The sequence below is a fragment of the Lytechinus variegatus genome, chromosome 2 (assembly GCF_018143015.1).
Source record: "Lytechinus variegatus isolate NC3 chromosome 2, Lvar_3.0, whole genome shotgun sequence".
NCBI classification, from domain to species: Eukaryota; Metazoa; Echinodermata; class Echinoidea; order Temnopleuroida; family Toxopneustidae; genus Lytechinus; species Lytechinus variegatus.
The window spans coordinates 61,007,060-61,032,380 of record NC_054741.1 but is presented as its reverse complement, the minus strand read 5'-3'; the positions used below and the strand labels follow the sequence as shown (position 1 = coordinate 61,032,380).

General features: G+C 35.3%; 1 protein-coding gene across 1 annotated transcript; it reads left to right on the top strand.

Annotated features, from left to right (window-relative positions):
- Positions 1-157: 157 nt before the first annotated feature.
- Positions 158-23,850, top strand: LOC121408536 (corrinoid adenosyltransferase-like). Its single transcript, XM_041600025.1, has 9 exons — positions 158-513; positions 2,564-2,631; positions 5,385-5,478; positions 5,852-5,912; positions 9,733-9,805; positions 12,340-12,437; positions 14,076-14,140; positions 19,236-19,295; positions 22,900-23,850. Exons 1-9 carry the CDS (start codon positions 272-274, stop codon positions 22,997-22,999), a joined length of 861 nt encoding a protein of 286 aa, XP_041455959.1. The 5' UTR covers positions 158-271; the 3' UTR covers positions 23,000-23,850.
- The last annotated feature ends 1,471 nt before the right edge of the window (positions 23,851-25,321 follow it).

Sequence of the window (25,321 nt, the reverse complement as noted above, 5' to 3'; positions counted from 1 at the left end):
ATGATGTTATCTGAAAATCCAAATTGAATTTAATATTTTGAAAATTATTATAAATCCAATTTTTAATGAATATTTATTTTTAACTCAGATTGTATATGTCAAACAATTTTAATTAATACTTTTATTATGTAAAATACATATTATTGATTGAAAAAAAGGGAAGCACTCCAATTCGGAATAAATGATACAGTCCCATGTGTTAAGAAACTTGTGCAGGTTAATTTGGTAATTTTATAAATTTCCTTTCAAAATTAATCCAAGAGCCAGAAATATGACTGCCTTCATGCGGACTTTGAAAACAGTTCATATCACATCATTGAGTGTTCAAAGTCGAAGCATTTATATGTTACCAAGGAGAAACGCGACAGATTTTATTTGTAGCTTCTTTTATCGGAGTGATGAGAGCTGTTCCCGCCTGAACTGTCGGCGTAATAATTGTCGAAGCCCGGCTAAAACTCAACTGCTCCCGCGCCAGCTGCATAGATTGTTGTGTTCTACGGCCACTTGCAACAGGTGGGAATTTCGGGCTTGGCCTTGGAGAAATATTTAGCCCAAACTTTTTCTGTCTCAATGAATATCATTTGCAATATATAGATGTCTAGATCTAGCCGTGGCGTTACACTATAATCCTAGCTGTTGTGTGTCCGGACAGGTTCAGGTTGTGTGTAGGACGATCAATTTTAGAAAGTCATTTGGAAAAATTTACAGGCAAAGTTTCATCAATTTTTAGTACAAAATGTTAGGAAGTATTATAGACAACAAAATAGAAGATGAACTATTGAGTTGATCATGTTGATATAATTTAGTGTAATCCAATGACAAAAAAAAGGCTTCAAAAATATAAAGTGTCCGGACACCCGAACCCCATCCTATGATGACTATGTCTTATTAAGTTCAGTCAGCTCAGAAGTGCCTAATTTTTATGACTTATTTTACTTTGAATTAGATATTAGTTTGTCTGCATCATTGGATTTAGAATTGTCCTCAAAGTCAAATTGATTTTGATTAACATTAAAACAATTCCTCACTCAGTTGCTAAAATATTAACCTAAGCTAAAGCACAAATGATAATATTTGTATTGTCTGATTGGGAATGTTAGAAATGCACTTTAAATTTTGTTGTGTTATTATAAATACCATCCCTAATTGTAATTCTCTGGGCGTTGTGGCGTGCGCCTGTAATCCAAGCTGTGAGGAAGTTACAAATTGATGCAGAGGTTCGAGCCCTGGTCACGTCTTTCGGATGGTGACGTTAAAGGTCGGTCCCAGACGTAAATAATCATATTTGATTGATACACGTCTGACAAAACTCAAATATACACACTTTCTAGATCTAAATTGTTTTGTTCTCATCGTGTCGCATTTGACTACATACTAGATCTACACTGTCACTAGCCTTCACCAAAAATTGAAAATGGAACGCCCGTCACCTGAAAAAGCCCTAGTAAGTAGCGGAATGAGTTTGGCTACCATTATTCCTGTATTGTAGCCATTTCAATTTGAAGTGATTTTTTTTATCAACATTTCTACCATGTGAGTAAAAAAAAAACCTTGACACCTCACAAATCCACAATTTAAGGAAGAAAATGTCATGGACATATAATTATTATAGGACTATATGGCTGGACAGAGTATCTTCTCTCAAATAATTTGATACCAAATTACATGTATGTTGTATGTCTTCATGCTTGGATAAACAGTAGGTATTCTTTGCAGTAATATTATAAATTTTGACTTGCGCCACAGTAAGCCATGACTGCAATTAATGAAAAAAGGTGCCATTGATGTCATAATCTTACATGAGTAAGTGAATATGTTTTTTCAATGGAATTAACGTGAGGATTTATACTAAAAATGTTTTTATTAAAAGATTATGATGAAACTTAGTGAAAATGTGTTTTGAAATGCATTTTAATGGAATCCTTTTAGGATTATGACATCAATGACATCTGGATTCATTCATTGCAGTCATGCCTTAATTTAGTGCTACATTTTGTGCTATTGGTATTCAATAGTTTCTTGAAAGTAAATTACACTAATGAATATCAACAAAAGTTTCCACTCGAGCGAGCACCGCTACTGTAAGAAAAAATCTTGAAAAAAATTACTTGCAGCTTTAAAATCAGAAAGAATTAATGGATAGCCTACAAGTGGGCCTAAATTATTGTTGAAGAGCACATGCATTATTAATTTGAAGATTTTTTTTCCTATTTTAAATCATTTTCCTTGCCCAACACAATCCATCAAGCCAGGTGCAGATCGAGAAGTTTCCAGGGGGGGGGGGGGCACATTTTCCTGAGGAAAAAATTGACAAGCAAACACAAATAGAAATAAAAAAAAAATTAAAAAATGTCTTTACTTTCAAAAGGGGGCAGGAGGCAAACTTCTGTTTAAACAGCATTTTTGCATTACAAATTTTGATTATGCCTCTCAAAAGGGGGGGGGGGCGCCATGCCCCACCCCCCCCCCCCCCCCTCCGGATCTGCTAGTGCATCAAGCCTCGCAGCTTCACAAGTAAGATCCTAATTTTTTTCTTCTCAATATATTTTTTTTCTTGTGATAGTGGATCATCAACTGACAAAAGGTCAGAGAGTAAAGTACCTAAAATCTATACAAGAACTGGTGATAAGGGTGAGTACATGTACATATTGTATATAATCAATCTTCAGGAGAAAAGGAGATTGAAGGAGATTGAATACCTTGGAACAAGTTAGCTTACAAGTATGAAAACAGACAAATCAAACAAATAAATGAAATTTTTAGAGTAATTGGAAATACAGTAAGAAAGTTATGAGCATTTGAATGTCGAAATCACTAATGCTGTTATGGAGATGCTCCCATTGGCAATGCAATCAAGAATAATGATGTCACAGAAGTACAACTCTCCCCTTGTACATTGAAATTTGAAAATATAAACAAAAGCATATATGTTTGGTCATTCTAATGATATTACAAACTTTTTGTCCATTATATATTTTATAAAATTTTTTGATCTATGGATAGACTTGATAAAAGTGACAATATGTAACTTATTAAGTAATTGGGGATTTATAAAATTCTGACATCACACATATATGTTGGTCGCATTGCCAATGGGATGATGTCTACTATTGGTGGTCTCAAGTTTCAAATGCTCATAACATTCTTATTATTTATTCATCTTTTCTCAAACTCCACTTTGATTTGTTCCCAATTTTATTTTCCTTTATCTCTTAACTTTGATTTTTTTGTAATTTTAGATGGATGGATGGGTGGGTGGATGGATGGATGGATGGGTGGGTGGGTTGGTGGGTGGGTGGGTGGATGGATGGATGGATCGATGGATGGATGGGTTGGTTGTTGGGTGGATGGATTGGTTGGTGGGTGGATGGATGGATGGATGGGTGGGTGGATGGATTGGTGGGTGGATGGGTGGATGGATGGGTGGATGGATGGATCAGTGGGTAGATGGGTGGGTGTGCATTTGGATGGATGGATGGGTGGGTGAGTGGGTGGGTGGATGGATGGATGGATGGGTGGGTGGATGGATGGACGGATGGATGAATGGATACAAATAAATGAATGAATGAATAAGTAAATACGGTAAATAATAACATCACATACATTAGTTAAACAAATAGATAGATAGATAGATAGAAAGATAGATAGAAAATAAATAAATAAGTAAATAAATAAATAAGTAAATAAGTCTTTGTTATCAAACATGATGACTTGTTATATATCTTGTTAAAACTCTCTTCATGTTTCTCTCTTTCTATTCAGTTCTTTCTTTCCCACTCTGTTCCTATCACCCCTCACTCTAACTCTCTCGCTCTTCTTTTTACTCTTTGTTGATGTTTGCATCATTGAATATATTATTTAAGCCAATGTATAATTATGTATCTTTGTATTTTTTTTTCTCATGGAACATCATTATCAAGCTCATAGAGCTTAAGATGCTCCAATCATGTATATATATAATATAAATGATTATATTAATATGAATATCATGTAATGTTGAAAATGATGTATATATATGAATAAAATCAATCAATCAAATAAATAAATAAATAGATAAATAAATAAATGAATAAATATATAAATAAATAAATGAATAAATAAATAGATAAATAAATGAATAAATAAATGAATGAATGAATAGATAGATAAGTAAATGAAAGATCTATTTATCAAAATTAATATATGTGTGGGAACAAGATTTGTGGGGGGGGGGGGTTCTCTAATATTTTCAGGATTTTAAATATAACTGGTAGTTATTTGTACAATCACTTTAGGATCAATTACAAGTGTTATTCCTCTCTATGAAATTACATATAGCCTACATGTATGTTCATATCATTTCAAATGTAACCATGCTGTTTCTTAACAACAGGATGCAGAAAATAGATTTTTCTTAATGGTTTCTTTAAACTCTTAGGTGATTTTGATTCATATCATATTCCATAAACCATTTCTTCAAAAGTAAAAGAAAAAAGTGCAAAGATGAAATGGTTTTCTTTTAGAAGTGTTTCTTTTGTTTGAGTGTGGAGTGATGGTTGTCAATGGTAGTGCATGAGAAAAGGGTTATTCCCTTGAGTATTAAAGGGGAAGTTCACCCTGAAGAAAACTTTGTTGTAAAAATAGCCCCAAAAATTGTAAAAAAATATTGAAGGTTTGAGGAAAATCTGTTAAGAGTAAGAAAGTTATTAGAGTTCAAAGTTTTGGAATTGTGACGTCATAAACGAGCAGCTGCTCCATGTGTTATGTATAAATATAAAATGCATGAATTTCAAATTTTGTATGGTTCCTGATGACTTAATTTTGTTTCCTATTCATGATCAGGTGTGAAATGATCTATTGATATACAAAAGGTACAGTGAAAACCATTTTCAATTTTCTGAGAAAATGACATTTCATTGATTTTTACCATTCGCTATGTAGGAATGCTGCTCGGATATGACGTCACAAATCAAATAATTGAAATTCTAATAACTTTTGATGAATTTTTCTCAAACCTTCGGCAATATTTTTTATCACTTTTTCTGCTTTTTTTACAATAAACTTTTTGTCAAGGTGAACTTCCCCTTTAATAATACAGTTAATGACTTACTATGACTTTGGTAATGACTATGACTTTGAGGCTCTTGGGGCTTATGGAAGATGAATGCTCCCCACGCATACAGGATGAAGATGAATAAATAAGAGGGACAGGAGACAGATGACTGGTTTGTGGAAGACTGGTTAGATGCACCTTCTTAGCCAGGATAGAAACAAAATATTGTTTATGTAGAACTTGATAGAAGTGATCTGGGAAGTGGTTCAGTCCTGTACTGATGCTGCAATAATGATTTTGTACGAAGTGGTATTGATCAGTTTATTCTTGATTTCATTTTGATTTGTGCTAGGTACATCTGTTACGATAGCTGGGGACAGGAGGCCAAAGAATGATCAAGTCTTTGAAGCTCTTGGGGCCACAGATGAACTTTCCTCACAGATAGGGTAAGGAATCGATAACAAATAGAAATATGTAAACTTTTGCTATATATGTACAATATGTTTGGTTTCTTGCTCTGCCTTTTACCAGTGTACTTTAAATTCTTTCCTTTCTTTCTCGTTCTAAATGCGACCCTTCACCCCCCCCCCTTTATATATATATATATATATATATATCTCTCTCGCTCTCCCTCTCTACTGCTTGCTTGACTTCCCATTTTCACCAGTTATTTCACCCCCTCTTTTGTAGCAGAACACATGCGAGCATTGGTGAATGCACAGCAATTCTTGTTATACTGCCATAGATTTATGTTTTTCTTCCCTTTTTGCTACTCTTCTCAATTTCTAGTATTTTTGTTTTTATTTTTCTCTCTCACAGGCTTGCAAGAGAGTTTGTGCTGGAATCAAATTTAGAAGCGACAAATCTACAGCTAGAGGAGGTAATTAATTAAATATATATTTCTTTTTAGCTTATATAGTGCTTATATTGATAGTAATTAATCTGTAAGTGCTTAACAATAAAAAAGGACAAATGGATACAAATTAATTTTTTGAAATGGAGATTTAAATTTTGAGTAATTTCCTTTTACAGTGATTGTGATTTGGAGTTAAATTATACTCTCGCACATAGTCCAACTACTCTTCAGTATAAGGAAAATGAGGTTGCCTGATGGAATTCAAGTTTTATCTCATCAATTTAGAAGCCATTAACTTTTCATTTTTATTCTAATTTTTTGCTTGAATATGCATTCATTTAAGTCAGATTCACAGTGATGAATTTACAATGATTAGTGTCACTTACATTATGTTTTTGCTCTATTAATTTTTGTTTAAGTGGAAAGCGTTAATGGTTGATCTACCAACTAAAAGAAGTTTTGGCTTGGACAGCCTTATGAGCATACCTCCATTTGAATAATATTTATTATAATAAGTGATATATATTCACCATTCCACCTAACATCACCAATTATCACAATAATGTCACTCCTTTTGTGTAAAAGATGGGTCTTTTTCTATTCCAAACACATGGGAGCCTACTTCTAAAGAAACCAGAACCCTTTCTTGTTTATACCTTTTTAGTCTAGCGCCATCTCATGATATTTGTGTGTCCATTTAGAATTGTGCATTTTTTAGCAGAACAAAGTTATTTCAGTCATTCAAGCACCTTTTTTAGCACTGCCACTTTTACCCTCATAACAACTACAACACTCAGTCAGTTGTCCAAAGTTTGAAAAAAAAACCCTCACACTCCCTTCAACAACCTTTACCTTATACAATATACCAGTTCGTAGTTACTTCATGGTCAATTTTGGTCAAATGACCTTTCATTTCTTTCGTTTTGATAGGCAGATTTCAAAGCAAGATATTATGTGAGCATTTTTTTTTTTTAATTTATTTATTTACCACTTGTGGGATGGAACACCCTATCAGCACATGCTGTTTTTCGTAGGGGTCCATACACACAACAATAAAAATGTACAATAAACAATCAAACATGATAATTACAAAAACACAAAATCATATGACATAAATCATAAGAACATACAATAAAAGGCGAAAGAAACAAAATACAATATGATAATAAAAGCAAAATATATATAAAAACAATAGGGGGACTAAAAGCAAGGAATAAATGTAAAACAATAGAGAAATAACTTAAAGATAAACTAAACTCAAGCAGGGGCTAAGGGATTGAAATGAGGGGGGGGGGGATGATGCAGGAGCTTTTAACATCAATAATCAGGATGAGCATGTTTTTAAGATGTGTTTTAAAGGAATGTATAGTGATACAAGGAGGGATTTTCTTTTCAATAGAGTTCCATATTTGGGCACCTCGGTAGACGAAGCATCTTTTACCATAATTCGTCTTTGGATGCGTTAACCTTAATTGGGTTTTTCCAGATCTGGTATTATAGGGTGTGTTACGAATGGAAAATGTATTGCAAATATAATCAGGAGCAAGTTTGTAGACGGCACGATACATAGAAAGAGCCAACTGTTTTGATCTACGGTCTTCAAGATTATCAAGTTTTAGGGTGTTATATAATACTTTAGTGGGATACATATGGTCCACTTTAAGAACAGATCGAAGGGACCTATTTTGCAAAATTTGGAGTTGTTTAGAATTGTTTTTACCCGTGTTACCCCAAACCGTGCTACAGTAATCAAATTGAGACTGGATGATACTTTTGTAATATAAGAGAGCAGTTTTTTTATCAATGTAGTAACGAATTCTTCTAAGGAGATATAGGCTTTTTATAACTTTTTTACATAGAGACTGGACATGATCGTTCCAGAGTAGAGACTCGTCAATATATATGCCTAAATATTTACAAACACGAACTCTTTTTATTTCACAGTCATCAATACATACTTTGCATTTATTAAGTTCGGTTTCATTTTTCTTAAGCCTCTGGGCTGAACCAATAAACATGGTTTCACATTTTGTGGTGTTAATGATTAATTTGTTATCTTTTAGCCAAGATGAAATAATCGATAAATCTTCATTCAGCTTATTATTTATGACTTCGGGATTTTTTGAAGAATAAAATATACATGTATCGTCCGCGTAGAGAGACACTTTACAGTGTAATTTATCAGGTAGGTCATTTATATATAATGAGAATAATACGGGCCCTAACAATGAGCCTTGTGGCACACCGCAGTTTACCTGCCTTGTAAGAGATGATATACCATTAATACACGTAAACTGTTGTCTTTGAAATAAATAATTCTGAAACCATTCAGTGGTGTGATGGTCAAATCCATACATTTTCATTTTATCCAACAGGATCGAATGGTCCACCGTGTCGAAGGCCTTTTTTAGATCAATCATAACCAAGCCAGTTAATTCCCCTTTGTCAATTGAAGAAAGCCATTGATCAGTTACATTTATCAATGCAGTTTGCGTTGAGTGTTTGGGTCTAAAGCCGGATTGAAACGGAGTTAGAATATTATTTTTAGTTATAAAATGCATCAATTGGTCGTGTACTACTTTTTCCATAACTTTGCCCAAGACTGAAATAACGGAAATCGGACGATAGTTATCAAAACATGATTTACTACCTCCTTTAAAAATTGGTGTAACTCTCGCTAACTTCCATTGACTAGGGACAGTGCTTGAAAGTATAGACTGATTAATGATATAAGTCAAAGGGGGTGCAATTGAGCGAGATATACAATTGAGCATTTTAGAGGGTACATTATCAGGCCCTTACATAGCAGGATGAAGAAAATTGAATAGACCTGGGGAGCCTTTCATGAAAGGACTTGTCAGACATTTTATCCGACAGTTACCAAAGTAACAGTGCTTCTCAGCCAATCAAAATCCAGAAAAATTGTCAGATCTGACAACTTGTTGGACAAAAATGTTGATGAAACGCTCCCCAGGTGACTAGAATAGCACACCAATGAACACTCTATGTTGCATTTCTACTTTGAATCAAATAGCTTGTTGTTAAAACAATGTGCTTGGCCAACTGTGAAATACCAGTCGCTAGTGGACGCATTGTTGCTGTTTGTGGATCTAATAAAAAATCACAATTCAAAAGAATGTATGAATAATCAAGACATCAAAGTTGGTTCTTATCTCATTAAATAGTAAACCACCATATCACTTTGGTACAAATGTCCTTCTAATCATACGCAGAATCTTCTCATCATGCGCAGAATAGAACTACGAACTGGCTTATTCAGTTAATCCTCCATCCTCAGCCCAACCCTCCTATTTTTCTCCACTTTCTTCTTCCACATCTTCTTTGGTCATCCGTTTCTCCATGAACGGTCCACATCAACCTCAAAAGCCCTTCTCCTTAAAAGCATGCCTCCTCAACACATGTTCATACCATCATGCATTCTTAAGGCCTCTGCACACCTTACGACCCGACTGGTCTGCGACTGAGTGAGGGGAAATGTGACGTCACAGCTCTTGTCAGCTTGAGAGTCGCAGACCGGTCAGAGACATCATGCAAGGATTTGACATGTTGAATCCTTACAACTGGATCGCAAGCTCATTCCAACTTCCATCCAATCAGACAGCAGAGTCTCGACGCGTACATGATATGCAACACGCAGTAATAAGCGTAATTTTCTCAGTTGCTATGGCGTTAGTCGCAGACAGCAGGGTAGTCGGATCGCAAGGTGTGCATTGTCAAGGCTTATGACTACCTTGCAATTCTTCTCCACTCACTCAGTCACAGAACAGTCATAAACTGGTTGAGTGCGGTGGACTTTATACCGATGCTGCTTTCATCGTTTCAGATTCAATGCATTCTTCAAGATGCAGGTTCCAACATTGCCACTCCTAAGAGTTTAGCTTCCAAGAATCAGCTGGGTAAGTGCTTCTGTAAATTGCCTATCTGTCAACACTTGCTTCATCTACTTTCCATTTCATGCAATCCCTCACGCATTCTTTTTTCTTTTCTACTCTTAGTTGGTCTACTTATCATAATCTCATCGTCATTTAGCCTATTCACTATTTTGTCTATTTTTTGGTTAGGCCATACCCATCTCATCTGATATCTGCTTTTTCCAATACCGCTTCATCAATATTGCTAGATGAACTGTTCATGAACCAGATATTCATTTCACAAAGTAAAAGAAGTAGCCTAATATGTACTGGGCAAATGACTGGGTGAAAATTAGACCAGCTGGGCAAATGACCAAATGAGAATTAGACTAAGTGGGTATTAGGCCGAATGTAGTGTAGACTGAACAGCAATTAGACCAAAGACCAAACAGATTTTAGTCTGTGTGGTATTAGAATATCCGAGAAGTAGGCCAGCTGCTTGTAGTCCAAGTCAATGTAAACCAGTGCCAGCAGCGTAACAGGGGTCGGTGGCCAGGGGGGGGGGCAAGAGACACAAATTTCCCGGTCATCTCATGGTATGAACAGGCGTAATGGTGTAATGAGGTGACAATTTTGAGAGGGCCAAACATTGCGTATCAGGCAGAATTTATCTTTAAATAAAAAGTTGTGTGCGAGCAAAAATTTTGACTTTTTTAATACAAAAAATCCAATTTTGTGATAGATTTTGACATGATATCCAGAGAATAATATATTTCACTTTTCTGTCTTTCCATTCTTTTTTTGTGGTTAGTATGCCACTGTGAAGAAGATTCTTTGCGGCAGTAGTGTGAAGAGTAAAAAAATGAGAGGCGCAGTATGGCGCATGTGCTAAAAAGCTGCTTAATATAAGTCCGGAGTGAGCGAGGCGAGCGAGAATAAAAATCACATCTTCATGAGAATTTAACTTTGAGATATTTTGGACGTTATATTTAGTAAATAAAATCATTTCCTACGCTTTTCCTTTGCTGTTCTTTCCTCCTTTTTTTCTTGGTTGTAGAACTTTTGGGGACCATGGCCAACCCTTCCATACTCATATACAGCAGTGCTATGCGGTTGGGGTCCATCTGGAGCCTCCGGAACTTCTTGATATCAATGCCATTTAAACCTCGCAGACTGCCGCTATTTTTAATCAAATCGAGGGTATATACAGAGTATAGCTTTTACTCAACACATTTATTCAACCCAGTTGAACCAAATATTTTGAGGGGGTAAAATATAGCAATGTGGGAAAATTTGTAAAAAGTCGCTAGGGAGCAAAGCGAGCTGGAAAAAAATGCCTATTGAAATTAAATTTTGATTATGTGATAGATACCCATATAACACATTTCATTGTTTCCTATGTTGTCTCCTATAATTTCTTTTATTTTCTCTTGGGTGTGGAACCAAGACCCCCCCGGGCCTGTACGCCAGTGATTGAACGTAAAGCTTAATGTGGGAAAGGTCCCTCCAGGGGGGCGTTATAGTGGGGTCTGGGGCAAAGCCCCGGTAGCTTATTTACATAATATTTAGCAAGCTTATAGCACAATGTTGTATGCAGTCCATCTTTCTTCCCGCTCTTTATTTTCTATCCTCGGCAGCCCGGTCATGTTATTAAGTTTTTTTTTCTTGTCACTTTTCTTTGTTTTCCAATTTAGCTTTTGACAAATTCCATTCTACCTTCATTTTTCCCGCTATTGTTTGCCATTTTGTCATCTTTTAATTTATTTCCCATTATGCTATTGCATTACATAGGCCTATATCAAATGATTTGTCCTTTCTCGAACCTTTCGTCCCTATTTCCTCCCTCTTCTTTGTTCTCTTTTCCATTTTCCCTTCCCTTTTCCCCTCCTTTTCCTCCTTTCCTAACCTACTTTCCCTTTCCCTTCCTTTTTCCCTCGCTTTTCTTTTTTTTGTCCCCTTTTTTTTTTCATTTTCCCGGTGAAATCTGCCAGGGGGGCAGCCTCCCCCCCCCCCGCCTATTATGCCACTGACCAGTGCTTTATTTAATCAGCTTTACAATGATAATCGTTTATACATGTAGGAAGGTTGAAAGAGTTATGGTCATGACAAGTAATCCAAAGTGTACAATCATTAATCATTATTTCTCCAGCTTTAGCTCGAGCTGCCCTTTCAGTTGCTCAGTGCATTTAAGGACTGTATACTGCTCGGTATCTATTAAGTTCAGCTATGTGATGTGGGTAGGATATATACACCATTAAGCAGGCATGGATCCAGAGAGGGGGAGGGCAGAGGCGGCACTGTACATTCCCCCACCCCCTGTAAGGGACTTTTTTTCAAATGAAAATGCTCACCAGGAGTCTTTTTTTTTTCTTTTCTCTAAAAGTGCCCCCTCCCCTCCTATTAAATCATGGATCCTCCCCTGTAAACAAATAAGCAATCTTTCTTCAAGAAAGAGGGTAGGTAGGGGAAGGCAAAGTTTTTATATATTGGGTTTGGAAATTTAATGATCTTTGTTCTTTTTCTCTTGTCCAGTTCACACTATATCAATAGCTCACTATGTTGTGATTTATTTGTTCCAGCGATGACGGAGTTCAACAGTGACACCGTAGAGATGTTGGAGACTTGGATAGATGAAATGACGACGTCTCTGCCTCCACTAAGAAACTTCATCCTTCCGGTGAGAATATAGGGAAAAAATTACATTTCCTAAATCATTTGATCTTTTTCCACATTCATTTCCATGAGGAATGTGCAATATTTAATGATTACATTTGTATTTGATCAACATTGTTTACATATAAAGCTCATTTATTTAGACATTTTTCCAAACTGATTTTACCGTTGTGCTTCTTAACTTTTGAAATATCACAGTCTGATCTGATATCAAATATGAATACTGGTATTTAATTTACGGTGTGAACAGTGAATTCTAACTAGCATTTTCTATGTTCAAAACCAAACCAATTTACCTGAGGATTTTAGTTACATGGCATTTTATAGTGATGAAATAATCATTTTGGGTGTGTCAAGATTCTTTTTACTCACTAAGTATACCTATATTTGATAAATAGCGGTGTATGGAATCGAAGGCTACATCACACTTTGTGATTTTGTTGAACTAGACCTGTTTCTCACTGCCATCTGAACATGGCCTTAGAGTGTGGTCATTATAAGTGGAATATCAACTGAAGCTATTCCTCAGTGCCATGTGAACATGGCCTTAGAGTGTAGTCATTATCATAAGTGGAACGTCATGGTACTTGAATAGGAATGTATTCACCAGGATGAATTATGTCAACACTGATGTCAGAGGTGGAACCAGGATTTGAATAAATGGGAGACACAAAAACTTTTGGAGAAATTTGTAGACGGCTCTCACTCCCAAACAGATCAAGTTTTCATGTTTAAAATATACAGAAATAGCCCATCACCCAGAAAAGGACCTATTTCTTTAACATCCTCCAAACAAGGACATTTATTGTAAAAGGATGAAACAATGTGCAACTTGGTACCAAAAAAGGGCACACTCAACCCTCTGAGTATCCCCCACCCCCATCGGTGCTTGTGGCCTGGTGTTCATCATCATAAACATTTATGTACTTGATGGGAAACCTCTGACTTTAGAGCATGTTGCATGCCAACTGATAAAAAACAAACACTTGATCCATAACTCTTTCCGTGTGAGAAAGCATCAAGCCAGAATGTTTGTATTGTATTGCAGGAAAATATGGTAAAAAATTTATAATCATTAACTTGCCATGGATTAGGAATAAATTTACAGAAAGCTTTTCTGTTCTAAATACTTAACCATGAGTTGGTATCTACCCAAATGCATACCTGAGGGGCAAGGGGAAGGGGGTAGAGTGCTCAGAATTGGAAACATGCTTCTGTAAATGGCAAAGATCTTTGGCAACTTTTTTTAGTTGTTGGAATATATTTTTCCCTTCTGACAAACGACAAAGTTTTTATGGTTAAGTGACTATCCTTTTTATCATTCTTGGTTTTACTCTTAACAGAGTTTACAGATAAGCCACTGCAGCCAAGATTGTTTGTCATTCTTCTATCCTTATCCAGTATTTTCTCTACTATTTTACTCTTATTGATTGGAGATGATGATTATGCAAGAAAAAAGCAAAGTCAATATATTTGCTGCAGTTAGTGCAAAAACAATAACACCTCCCATGCATGTTTTATGTAAAGTTCGAGTTTGAGGGTATGTGTAATGGATATTGACAGTTAGTTGGACACACAACCGAGCAATAAAAGAAACATGTCATTCAATGTGTTTCTTGTCTTTGTTTCTGTGTTTCATCAGTCGGGAGGGAAGGCTAGCAGCACTCTCCATGTCGCAAGATCAGTATGTCGAAGAGCAGAGAGAAGGTGAGTGTTGATACCCAGATAAATCATTAATACTCTCCATGTATTGCCTCCCTTACTTAATTACAGAAAAATAGTTCAAATTAAAGTAGCTAAATATATATGGACATTAACAGAGACAAAGAGAGCATCTTTGAGTGGTAATGCATTCAGTTCTAACAAAAGTTAATTTCCAAGTGCTATCTAAACTTTCTATATATACATGTATGTATGTATGTGTGAGAAATTATACATGTACAACAGCTTTAGCAACTCTTGTATTCAAATTGTGTTTTGAAAGAAATAAATGAAGAGAACAATGGTCCTAAATTCAGAATGGCTATAAATATTATAAGACTTATTTTTATATTGCTTTGATGATGAATATCTATTTGACTAAGGTTTTTGTTTTCATTCCTTGATTCTGTATGATTTACTCCTGTATTATAATTTCATTTTTTATTGAGTGTGTTCTTTCATCAGTGTTCATTTGCATTTCAGTTTTCTGGGTGTCATTCTTCTCCATTCATATCTTCATTTATTCTTTGCTCATCCTTTCCTTCGTTTTGTATGAAGAAAACCTTTTGACCCCCCCCTGAATCTTATTGCCATGCAATTGCTAATTGATATCATTTTATTTATCTAATGTATATGTTAACTTATTCAAAGAAAGCTAAATCCAATATCAGAATGTTGGTTTAGTAGTGATCACATTTCCCGAATATGAATAGAGAGGAATTTGGAGAAATACCATTCATAATGTGGTTCAAAATAAAAAAAAAGTAGGTCATTCCATTCTGTACTCTCTTTCCCTCAATATATCATTGATTTTATGAGTACATCTGTCATGGATTTATGTGCTCTATCACCATTATCTTAAGAAGTATGTGATGTTATTGGAATCGGTTGCTGATAGGTGAATACAATTGCAACTTATAAAACATTGACCATTTTAATTACCCATCATGCCACTGTTGCCACCCAACTAGGGGTCAAAGTTCAGATGTCAAAAGTTATCAGGCGGAATACTAGAAGACATTATGAGGCCAGTGACAGTCATCAAAATGTCATCATGTGGAGTGAATAAAGATCAAATTTATATTGTTAAGATTCCTAAGTCCATAAATTCTTTAGTCAGAAGCTGTTAAGTGATAGTATAAGTTTACAAATGGAATGTTTTGGACACCCTTGTCAATATGTCTTACATCATGGATATTACTTTTAAAGAAAGGTACCTGTAGAAGGGAATTGTAAGTGGCATTCCCTGCTGTTAGTACCCGTAATATTCAGCACCAAAAACAAAAGTTATTGTTATCAAGTATGAAAAAACTCTGTCAACAATGGCATTGTAAATCATTTGCCTAAAACTTATTATTTTTGTGATCATACAATTTACCTATAAATTATCTCTTCAAACTCTAAGTCTTTTAACAAAAATAGACAAACGACAAAGAGAACCACCTGAATTTATTATTTAAAAGGAATATTCAACTATTATATTGGTGAGGGTTGTCTTGTCCCCCCCAGCTGAATTATAATTTAATTAAGTTTAAACTGAAAATGCAACCTTTCTTCTTTTTTTTAAAGAAAGATTGTGTACATGTAGTATGCATCCATACATAAAATATTTCTCGAGGCTTTCCTCATTTTGTTTTGGTGTCGATTTTCACTGAAGTAATCTTTTTTTCTCTCATAATATTCCTATTTATAATCATCCTCAATTTTCTTGTCAGAAGTCCCTGAAATTTGAACTGAATGTAACTGGATATGATCCTTCAGTAGATCATCTATTTCTATTGTGTATAGCACTAACTGATTTATGGGCCCCCTCAAAGCAAGAATTGCATCTGAGGCAAGTTCATTGACCTTTAGTCAGACCCCCTTGACCTGAGCAGCCACTGAATGTAACCAATGAAGACTATTTTTATGAAGTAGATGATCATGAAAAATAAAATTTCTAGAAACTTTCTTAGATGCATAAAGTTGACTCGTAAATAAAGTTAAGATATCAAACAGTGAGAGGAAATGATTAATTAAGTGTGTTTGAATTTACTACTTTAAAGTACTTTAAAGTTCTTTGGAAATGTTTGAAATGAAACAAAAATCATATAAAATGAATATTACAGCACCATGCATGCACGCATCTATGCAGTTATTTACGTGCCTCACATTTATAATTACATGAAATATTAAAGGAGTTGAACTTGTTTCCCAATTATATGACAATTACGTGATTGGTTTGGCCTGCATCAGGCCGCATTAAACACATCAAACAGAAAGCATTATATTGAAAAATTGTTATAAATATTCGAATTCTTACTTTTCTTTTGTATATGCAATCACTAAATCTGTCCTGATAAGACAGGCTTCAAAGTGTACCAGTAGGCTATTAACATTTATTAAATTACAGTTAATTGTCATATGCACAGGGTATGTAAGCATGATTGCAGGTCATTCCCTGTGAAACAGCCCTCAATGTGATGTCTATTTTCTGCTGAAATCTCTTCCCTCTCTTCAGCATCAATCAAAATACAAAGAAAGATCATGCAATATTGGTATATGTGCTATACAGTGCATATTAAAAAAAAATGGACAGTTTTGAAAAGTCTATAAAAAAATTGTTTCTAATCACTATATCTATATTTTGGTGTTAATAGATGCTCTGATATCTTATCTTTGAAATGCTGTTTTAAAATATAAATTTTGTTCATGCTTGAGCGAACACGGGAAGTTTTTGTCGGGGGGTTAAAAAGAGGCTTGCGCCAAGATGGCAGAAATGAGAAATTTGATAAGACTTTTGGCTAATCGGCAGACTTACTCTTGATATTTTTATTATCTTTGCTATCCCTTAAGAATTATGTTGTCAAATTTCATTTAAAAAGTTATTTATTTACCTGAATTATTTTCCTTTATAAGTAAGATGAGAAGACTTTTTGTCACCCTAGTAAGAAGATTTGCATTATTAATTGGGAGAATGTGTAATCATTCAAATCCTTTTATTACTGGTTTGTGAAACAAAATTATGTTATGGTACCTATAAAAGACATTAATCCTATTTTCAAGGGGTTATTGAATCCTTCACCAAGTTTAATTTTATGCTTGACAGGACAAACAGGAAAGGATTCAGGTCTTTCAATGGCAATGGTGTATTGAGTCAGTTTTGAAGGAGCAAGATATGGCAGATTGGGTAAAATGTACAAAAAAAGTTGTGAAGCGAGCAACCAAAAATTTCCACTTTTTCATTAAAATATCAAATTTTGTGATTTTAACATAATATTCAGTAAATTATATCATATTTCAATTTTTATGTTTTTTGGTATTTTCCTTTCCCCCTTTTTTTCTTGGTCATGATTTTTTATTTAGGGTCCGACCATCTTATCATTTTATGCCATTTTGTCGCAAGTCTCTTTTTTAACCCCAGACAAAAACATTTCATGTTCGCTCAAGCATGAACAAACTAGTATTATTAATACCATTATTTTAATGGCATTTAAAAGATAAGAACTCAGAGCACCTATTGAAACCAAAATATAGAGATCATAATTTGAAACAAATAGACTTTTCAAATCTGTCCCTTTTTTTATACGCACTGTATAAAGAGATTATGAAGAAATATTCCAAAGAACAGTTTGAATTGAGGCTGTTTTTTTTTCTCAGCATATGTCTCATATCTGTCGTCATAAAGCATTAAGGAACCTTTGGTAGACTGATCTGAACGGGGAATTTTTCTAAATTTAGCCACAGTTTTATTACCATGTAATCCATACTCCATGTTGGTATTTTGAGATTTACAGGTCCCAGAAAATAATCTAGTAAATTATTATACTTATACAGTGCGTCCCAGAAAAACATAAATCCAAGAATGATCAAAGACTTATCATAACTTAATCAAAAATACAATAGACAAATTATTTATGATAGTAAAGCTTAGAATCTCCCTGTTCACCTGGTATAAATCAGACGATTCTCCATTCACACATGAGCGAGTAAAAACACTTTGAAGAAAGGCTTTAAAAAGTCACTTGGTGATGGGTATCTTAATTTCATAGTGTATGGAGGGAAAGGGGAGGAGAGAAGGTATAGGTTTATAAAGATTCTGCATTGCCTGTAGTATGGCGATGAAACAATATATCCTTTGCCCCCCCCCCCCATGTATTGCAGAATTTGGAGCCACTTCCTTTTGAAATCTAGGTCTGTGAGGGAAATGATTCTGTCTGAAAGTAAATTGGATGTGGCCAAAAATACTCTTAACACCATGATGTTAATGCCCCGCCATAAGTTTTGATAAAGGTTTAATAATTCATATATTGGAGTACTATCCCAGTAGCATTCCCATCTTGCAAATGTGACCTGTTTTTAAAATATGAATTTCATATTTGAGGATATTTAGCAGTTAGCACCCTCTTGATAATATTAGTTGTTGCATATAAGAAAGCTATTTACAGACTATATCCTGACGTTATTGGCCTATACAGTGCATGACATATTGGTTAACAACAAAAGGATTGAGATCCTGACCAAAATGAATTTCAAGTAAAACCACGTAATACATTTCCAATAAAATATATATCGTTCACACCTTGGCTGCTTTTTACATACATATAGTGAAAACTGGAATAGTGACTGATAGTTTATTGGGTATTTACCATATCATGAGAGAGGTCCTTGTATGATGATTGTAATTTTAGCAATGGTATGGTGCCATCTGTAACATTCAGTGGAGCAGATTCCTAACAAAACCTTAGCATTCAGGTGACGTTCAGAACACTGTAAAAACTGCGGTGTCAAAACTGACACCAATTGGTGTTAATAGAGGACCACACCCTGAGGTGTTAAAATTACACCCTACAGATTAAACATAACACCAAAGAGTGTAAATGTAACAACAAAAGGTGTTGTAATAACACCTATAGGTGTAAAACTAACACCACCAATTTAACACCGGTGTAAAATAACTGATGTGGTCCTCTATGTACACCGGTTAACACCACAGTTTTTGCTGTGAACATTTGAGTCATATTTCAAGTGATAAACATCAATTTGATTAGCATTTTGTGTATTTTACTTACCATATTTATATTTTGTCATCATTTTCTCTCTTTTTTTTTTATTTTTGAAGCATTTCACCTCTTTGCACAAGTGATGAAATTGATCCTGCAGTTGGTAGATTCATCAACAGGTATGTATGTTACAACTGTATCTCAGTTATTGGTACTTGGATTTTGAACAAAAGGGATGAATAAACTTTTTAGCAAGATGAAATTTAGTTCTGACGGATGAGAGGTATAATTTTTTCACTTCCTATTGTTGAATAAAGAATATCTGAATGTTTAGATGAAATCATTAAAGGAAAATGAAACCCAAATTCAAATACCATATATCACCACTGAAAAATACAGGGCAATCAAAATAAATCCACTTAGACCCCAATCTGTTTTCCTAGTATGGAGTACCACCTCTCCAAAGTTTGACCTCTCTAGTTTCGAAGTTTGATAGAGATGGCCATTTTTGCGGGGTTAATTCAAAACTGTAACATCAGTGATGAACTACATCTCTAATATGCTTATAATATATTCTATTTTACCATTAAAAATCAAATATACTCATATTATATTCTCAAAATACGAATTAATGAATTTTGAAAGATTGATTTTGCACCCTTATTTACATATTCAAATTTGGCAAATAATAGCTAATTACCAATTTTGAAAATGTAGATATGGGTTTAAAATTCATCAAATCATATTTTGAAAATAGAATATAATATCCAACATATTTGGAACAATATTTTAAAGAGTTTTATGTGAATATTTGATTTTTTGATGGTGAAATAGAATCTTTGATAGGCAAACGCATTAGAGATGGAGTTTGTCACTGACGTCACAATTTTTAATTTACCATGGGAAAAATGGTGATCTCCATCCAGAGACCTTGAAATTAAAGAAGCCCAAATTTGAAGAGGTGGTACTCCAGACTAGGAAAACGGATCGGGGTCTGAGTTGATTCATTTTGATTGTCTTGTATTTATTGTGGAAGCGTCGTGGTGTAGTGGTTCTGACTCTCGCCTTGTAATCAGAGGGTCATGTGTTCGAATCAGTCCACCATGGTCTAGCATCCTTTGGCAAGATGTCAGTTCACAATTTGCCACTCTCCACCCAGGTGTTAAAAGGGTACCTGGTAGGATGTGAAAGCCTATATGTAGAATGCCCAGCAATTAGTCTTGGAACTCTTGTTGGAATGCTCCTCAGGGAGTGGAGAAGGTGCATACATTGTATGCAGGCATGCAAGGATCCGATGACTGGGGTAATGTATCTGTAAAGCGCTTAGAGAGGTTGTTCCGATGTGTTAAGCGCTAGATAAATGCGAAATATTATTATCAATATTCTGTGGTATTTGATTTTGGGCATAATTTTTTAGAATCTAAAAAGCCTATCAAGAATCAATATACAGTGCGTCCCAGAAAAAACGAAACCGAGATTTAGCGATCATTTATCATTACTTAATCATAAATAAAATAGACAAATGACCTACCAATTTAAAGCTTAGAATCCCCTCTTTCATCTGATATTACTTAGATGAATGAAGAGGTTCTCCAGGCTGGCGTTCAAACTCTCTCGACACTCCGTTTTGTTGACGATCAGCCATGCATTAAATCTTTTGTTCACCATGCGAAAGCTTCTGTGGGAAACCGGTGAAAACACGTTTATCTCATGAAATTATGGAAATACAAGCCTTATTTCAAATGACCAGAACTTTTTTATTTCTTGACCATTTTCTGTAATTGTGGTATTACATTAAAGAGCAGATATTACTTTTTAGAAATGTGGTTTTCTTTTTAAAACCAGATACGGCCCGCCAAGTGACTTTTTGGTATCCCCTTTTCAAATTTTTTTGCTCACTCATGCGTGAATGAGAAATAACCTAAGTAATTTCAGATGAAAGAGCAGATTCTAAGCTTTAAAATGGTAGGTCATTTGTCTATTGTATTTGTGACTAAGTTATGATAAATCATCGATAAATCTCGGTTTCGTTTTTTGTGGGACGCACTGTATACCCCATGCTTGAGAACACCCATCAGGTTAATTGCATTGGTAGTCCAGCACAGCAGCATGCGAGACACAGAGACCATGCCTGCTAGAAGAATTCTGAACGGTATGGTGCATCTTTATCAGGAAATTCTAGATATCTTGGTGAATAACTGACCACTTTAGGGCTTTACCTTTTCCAGTCTGACCTAAATGATTTTGATTTGACCATTAAGTATTGCTGGTTTAACAAGAATATCAATTATGCAGTTTGTAAATTTCAGAAGTTTGATCAAGATTTTTTTTTTTTTTTGGGGGGGTTTACAAATATTTAACATATCAGCATAGAATGCATTAAAGTGCAATTGTGACATTTTCTTTCTAATCTCTTTGTTTTGTTATGATTTCACTTGAGATTTCTTAATCTGTCTCTCTCTTTCTCTGATTTTTGTCTCACCTGCATAGCAGAGTGAGACTATAGGCGCCGCTATTCCGGCGGCGACGGCGGCGGCGGCGGCGTCAACATCAAATCTTAACCTGAGGTTAAGTTTTTGAAATGATGTCATAACTTAGAAAGTATATGGACCTAGTTAATAAAACTTGGCCATAAGGTTAATCAAGTATTACTTAACATCCTATCAGAGTTTCATGTCACATGACCAAGGTCAAAGGTCATTTAGGGTCAATGAACTTAGACCATGTTTGAGGAATCAACATCGAAATCTTAACCTGAGGTTAAGTTTTTGAAATGTCATCATAACTTAGAAAATATATGGACTTAGTTCATGAAACTTGGACATAAGGTTAATCAAGTATCACTGAACATCCTGCATGATTTTCACGTCACATGACCAAGGTCAAAGGTCATTTAGGGTCAATGAACTTTGGCCGAATTGGGGATATCTGTTGAATTCCCATCATAACTTTGAAAGTTTATGGATCTGATTCATGAAACTTGGACATAATAGTAATCAAGCATCACTGAACATTTTGTGCAAGTTTCAGGTCTCATGATTAAGGTCAAAGGTCATTTAGGGTCAATGAACTTTGGCCGAATCGGGGGTGTCTTTTGAAGTACCATCATAACTTTGAAAGTTTATTGGTCTAGTTCATTAAACTTGGACATTAGAGTAATCAAGTATCACTGAACATCCTGTGCGCGTTTCAGGTCACATGACCAAGGTCAAAGGTCAATGAACTTTCTCCGAATTGGATGTAACTGTTGAATTACCATCATAACTTTGAAAGTTTATGGATCTGATTCATGAAACTTGTACATAAGAGTAATCAAGTATCACTGAACATCCTGTGCGAGTTTCAGGTCACATGATCGAGGTCAAAGGTCATGTAAGGTCAATGAACTTTGGCCATGTTGGGATTTTTGTTGAATAACCATCATATCTCTGTAAGTTTATTGGTCTAGTTCATAAAAAGTGGACATAGGAGTAACCATGTATCACTGAACATCTTGTGCGAGTTAAAGTAGTTTTCAAAGTCAGCACTGCTGCTATATTGAACCGCGTGATGCAGGTGAGACGGCCAGAGGCATTCCACTTGTTATTGGATTAGCGTTTATTGTTTATTGCTCTCTATCTTTGTTTTTTTTTTTCTATTTTCTCTCTCTTTCTTGATTGCTCAGAATCGTCTTGTCTGTCCACCCCTCCTTTTCTCTCTGTAAATCTTTCTGTCTATCTTCCTTTTTTGCTCTATATTGTTCATGACTGAATCATGCTCTCTTTCTCCCCCTCTCAACTTTAGGTTAAGTGACTACTTGTTCACAGCTGCTAGATACGTTGCCCAGGAAGAAGGAAAGAAAGAAACTATCTACAGACGAGTAAAGCCGAAAGACAAGAAGTGAGACAAGGAAAAAAAAGTCTCTCATTTATGCAGTTTTATGTTCAATGTACCTCTCTATCACTCATTCCTTATTCTTCTTTTCTCCTCACCCTTATCTCCTCACCTTTATTTATTAATGAACTATTATTGATTGTATGATGAGCATGAAAAGATGAGTAAGCAAGCTCCAGGATATCTTTTATTCTTCTCCCAGGAAAGATGACCTTAAAAAGGTCCATGATCTTGTCGCCTTGTATTACCATCCTGAAAGTTTTGTTATTTTCATTCTCGCCTATCACATTTGACAAGTTAGATTAAAAAGATCTTGGATCTTGTCTCCTTGCCATACCTTCTTAAAAAAAATCAAAATGGCAATATACAAGATCTTGTTTTTTTTTGTCCTTTCACTTTTACATTTATTGAGTCAAGTTGACAAGTTTGTGGATCTTCGTCGTGTTGCATAAAGTTACTATAATAGTAACTTTGCCATCAAATTGTAACTTTCCTGAAATCTTGATCTTGATTGGCTAATCAGTATTATTACCATTGTAGTTATCATTGGATGGCAAAGTTACTGTAATAGTAACTTTTATGCAACAGGGCAGTTGTCTCCTTTTCTTACCATCTTGAAAAAATGTCAACATGACATTTTCCAGAATCTTTTCTATTTGTCTCCTCATGTTTCAAATTTGACAAGTCAACTTTACGATCATCCATCTTACATTCTTGTCTTCTCATCCTGACAAATTTATTGTCTTCCCAGCAAAAAAGTCTATTTGTTAAGATCTATCACCTTGTCTTAGAGGCTGTTCTCACTACGTTCCTAAAACTACTTTACTGGAAACCGATTCAGGAAACCACTTTGGAAGATCGCTTTGCTAGCGTTCTCACTTGATCACATGAAAGTGGTTTTCAAAATCACTTCACGAAAAGCGCTCTTGTTGCTATGGAAACGCTCTCAGTGGGGTGACACGTTTCGCGCGAAATTCGAAACCGCAGCATAGGCATTCTACACCTGTCGTGTGGAGTAGCACGCTCAAAATGTGCGAAGATCGCTTCCCGAAGAACGGTTGTGTCCTCACTTACGCTAAAACCAGTTTAACGAGGCAAAGCGATCTTGAAAACTACATCGCGAGGTGGTTTTCCAAACTGGTTTGGAAGATCGCTTCCAAGACCGCTTTGACCGTTCTCACTACGCGTTAAACTAGTTTCCACTAAACTAGTTTTAGGAACGTAGTTAGAACAGCCTCTTATTGTATTATCTTTGTGACAAAGTCATAAGCAAGATCTTGGATTTTCTCACTTTGTCTGCCCATCCAAACCAAATGGTCAACCCAACAAGATCCCAGATCATGTCTCCTTGTCTTTTTATCCTGAAAAATCTTACTTGATGAGATCCAGGATTTTGTATTCTTGTCTTCCCCATCTTCTCATCCTGACTAGGTTGACGTACAAGACCTTATCTCATCTCCTTGTCATGAATTATATCACTGTCTACATGTATAAGCAGAGTTATTCTGTATGAATCAGGTCATAAAGAGAACAAAAGTACAAATTCTATAGAATATTGTGCAATAAATGGTGTACTTGCATTTATTTTTGCTTAGAGATATAATGTTCCACCTGGTTTGAATCAATGCAATTTTCGTTAAATAGTCTGACAAATTTAAGTTTAAATGAGTAGGAGCATGCTACTAACAGACCAGCCAAAATAAATGGTGGCTCTCTATTTAAAATTGTTGTATCTTCTGCAAAGGAGTGCAGTGACCTGTTGCATAAAGCTTGTTATAACATCAAATGTATAATAACAGTTTTAAGCTACTGAAAACATTCAATATGGTTGCCCGACAGTAAATTTGTTATAAACATTGGTGCAACATAAACCAGTATTTGTGAAAAAGGGCCCTGTGCTACTTTTTTTGTACCACCATTTTCCCCAAGTGGACTGTCCATTGCAAACACATTATGCATGGGTAGCATGTAGTCTGCAGGCACAGACCCTCATTGGAACTTTGATTAACAAGCATGCCTCCACGCAAAGACTAGCACATACAAAACTTGCTGTTCGCGAGAGCCTTCTGTGCACAAGGCATGAGTAGGCTGCACATTCAGACCCTTAACTCGAGCGAAGGGTTTGCCCAGCAGACTAGGTAGCATGCTAGCAGCACCATAACATTCTGATCAGGTAAAAAAACAAATGGAGAATCAAACACTTGCAAAAATACACAATGCCTTTATGCCCCTCCAACCATTTGTCTGATCAAGGTGTTCCGGCCCCACAATTAGGTCAACTTATCTTTTTGATTTACTTTTAACATATTGATTATTACGACTGTGAAATATA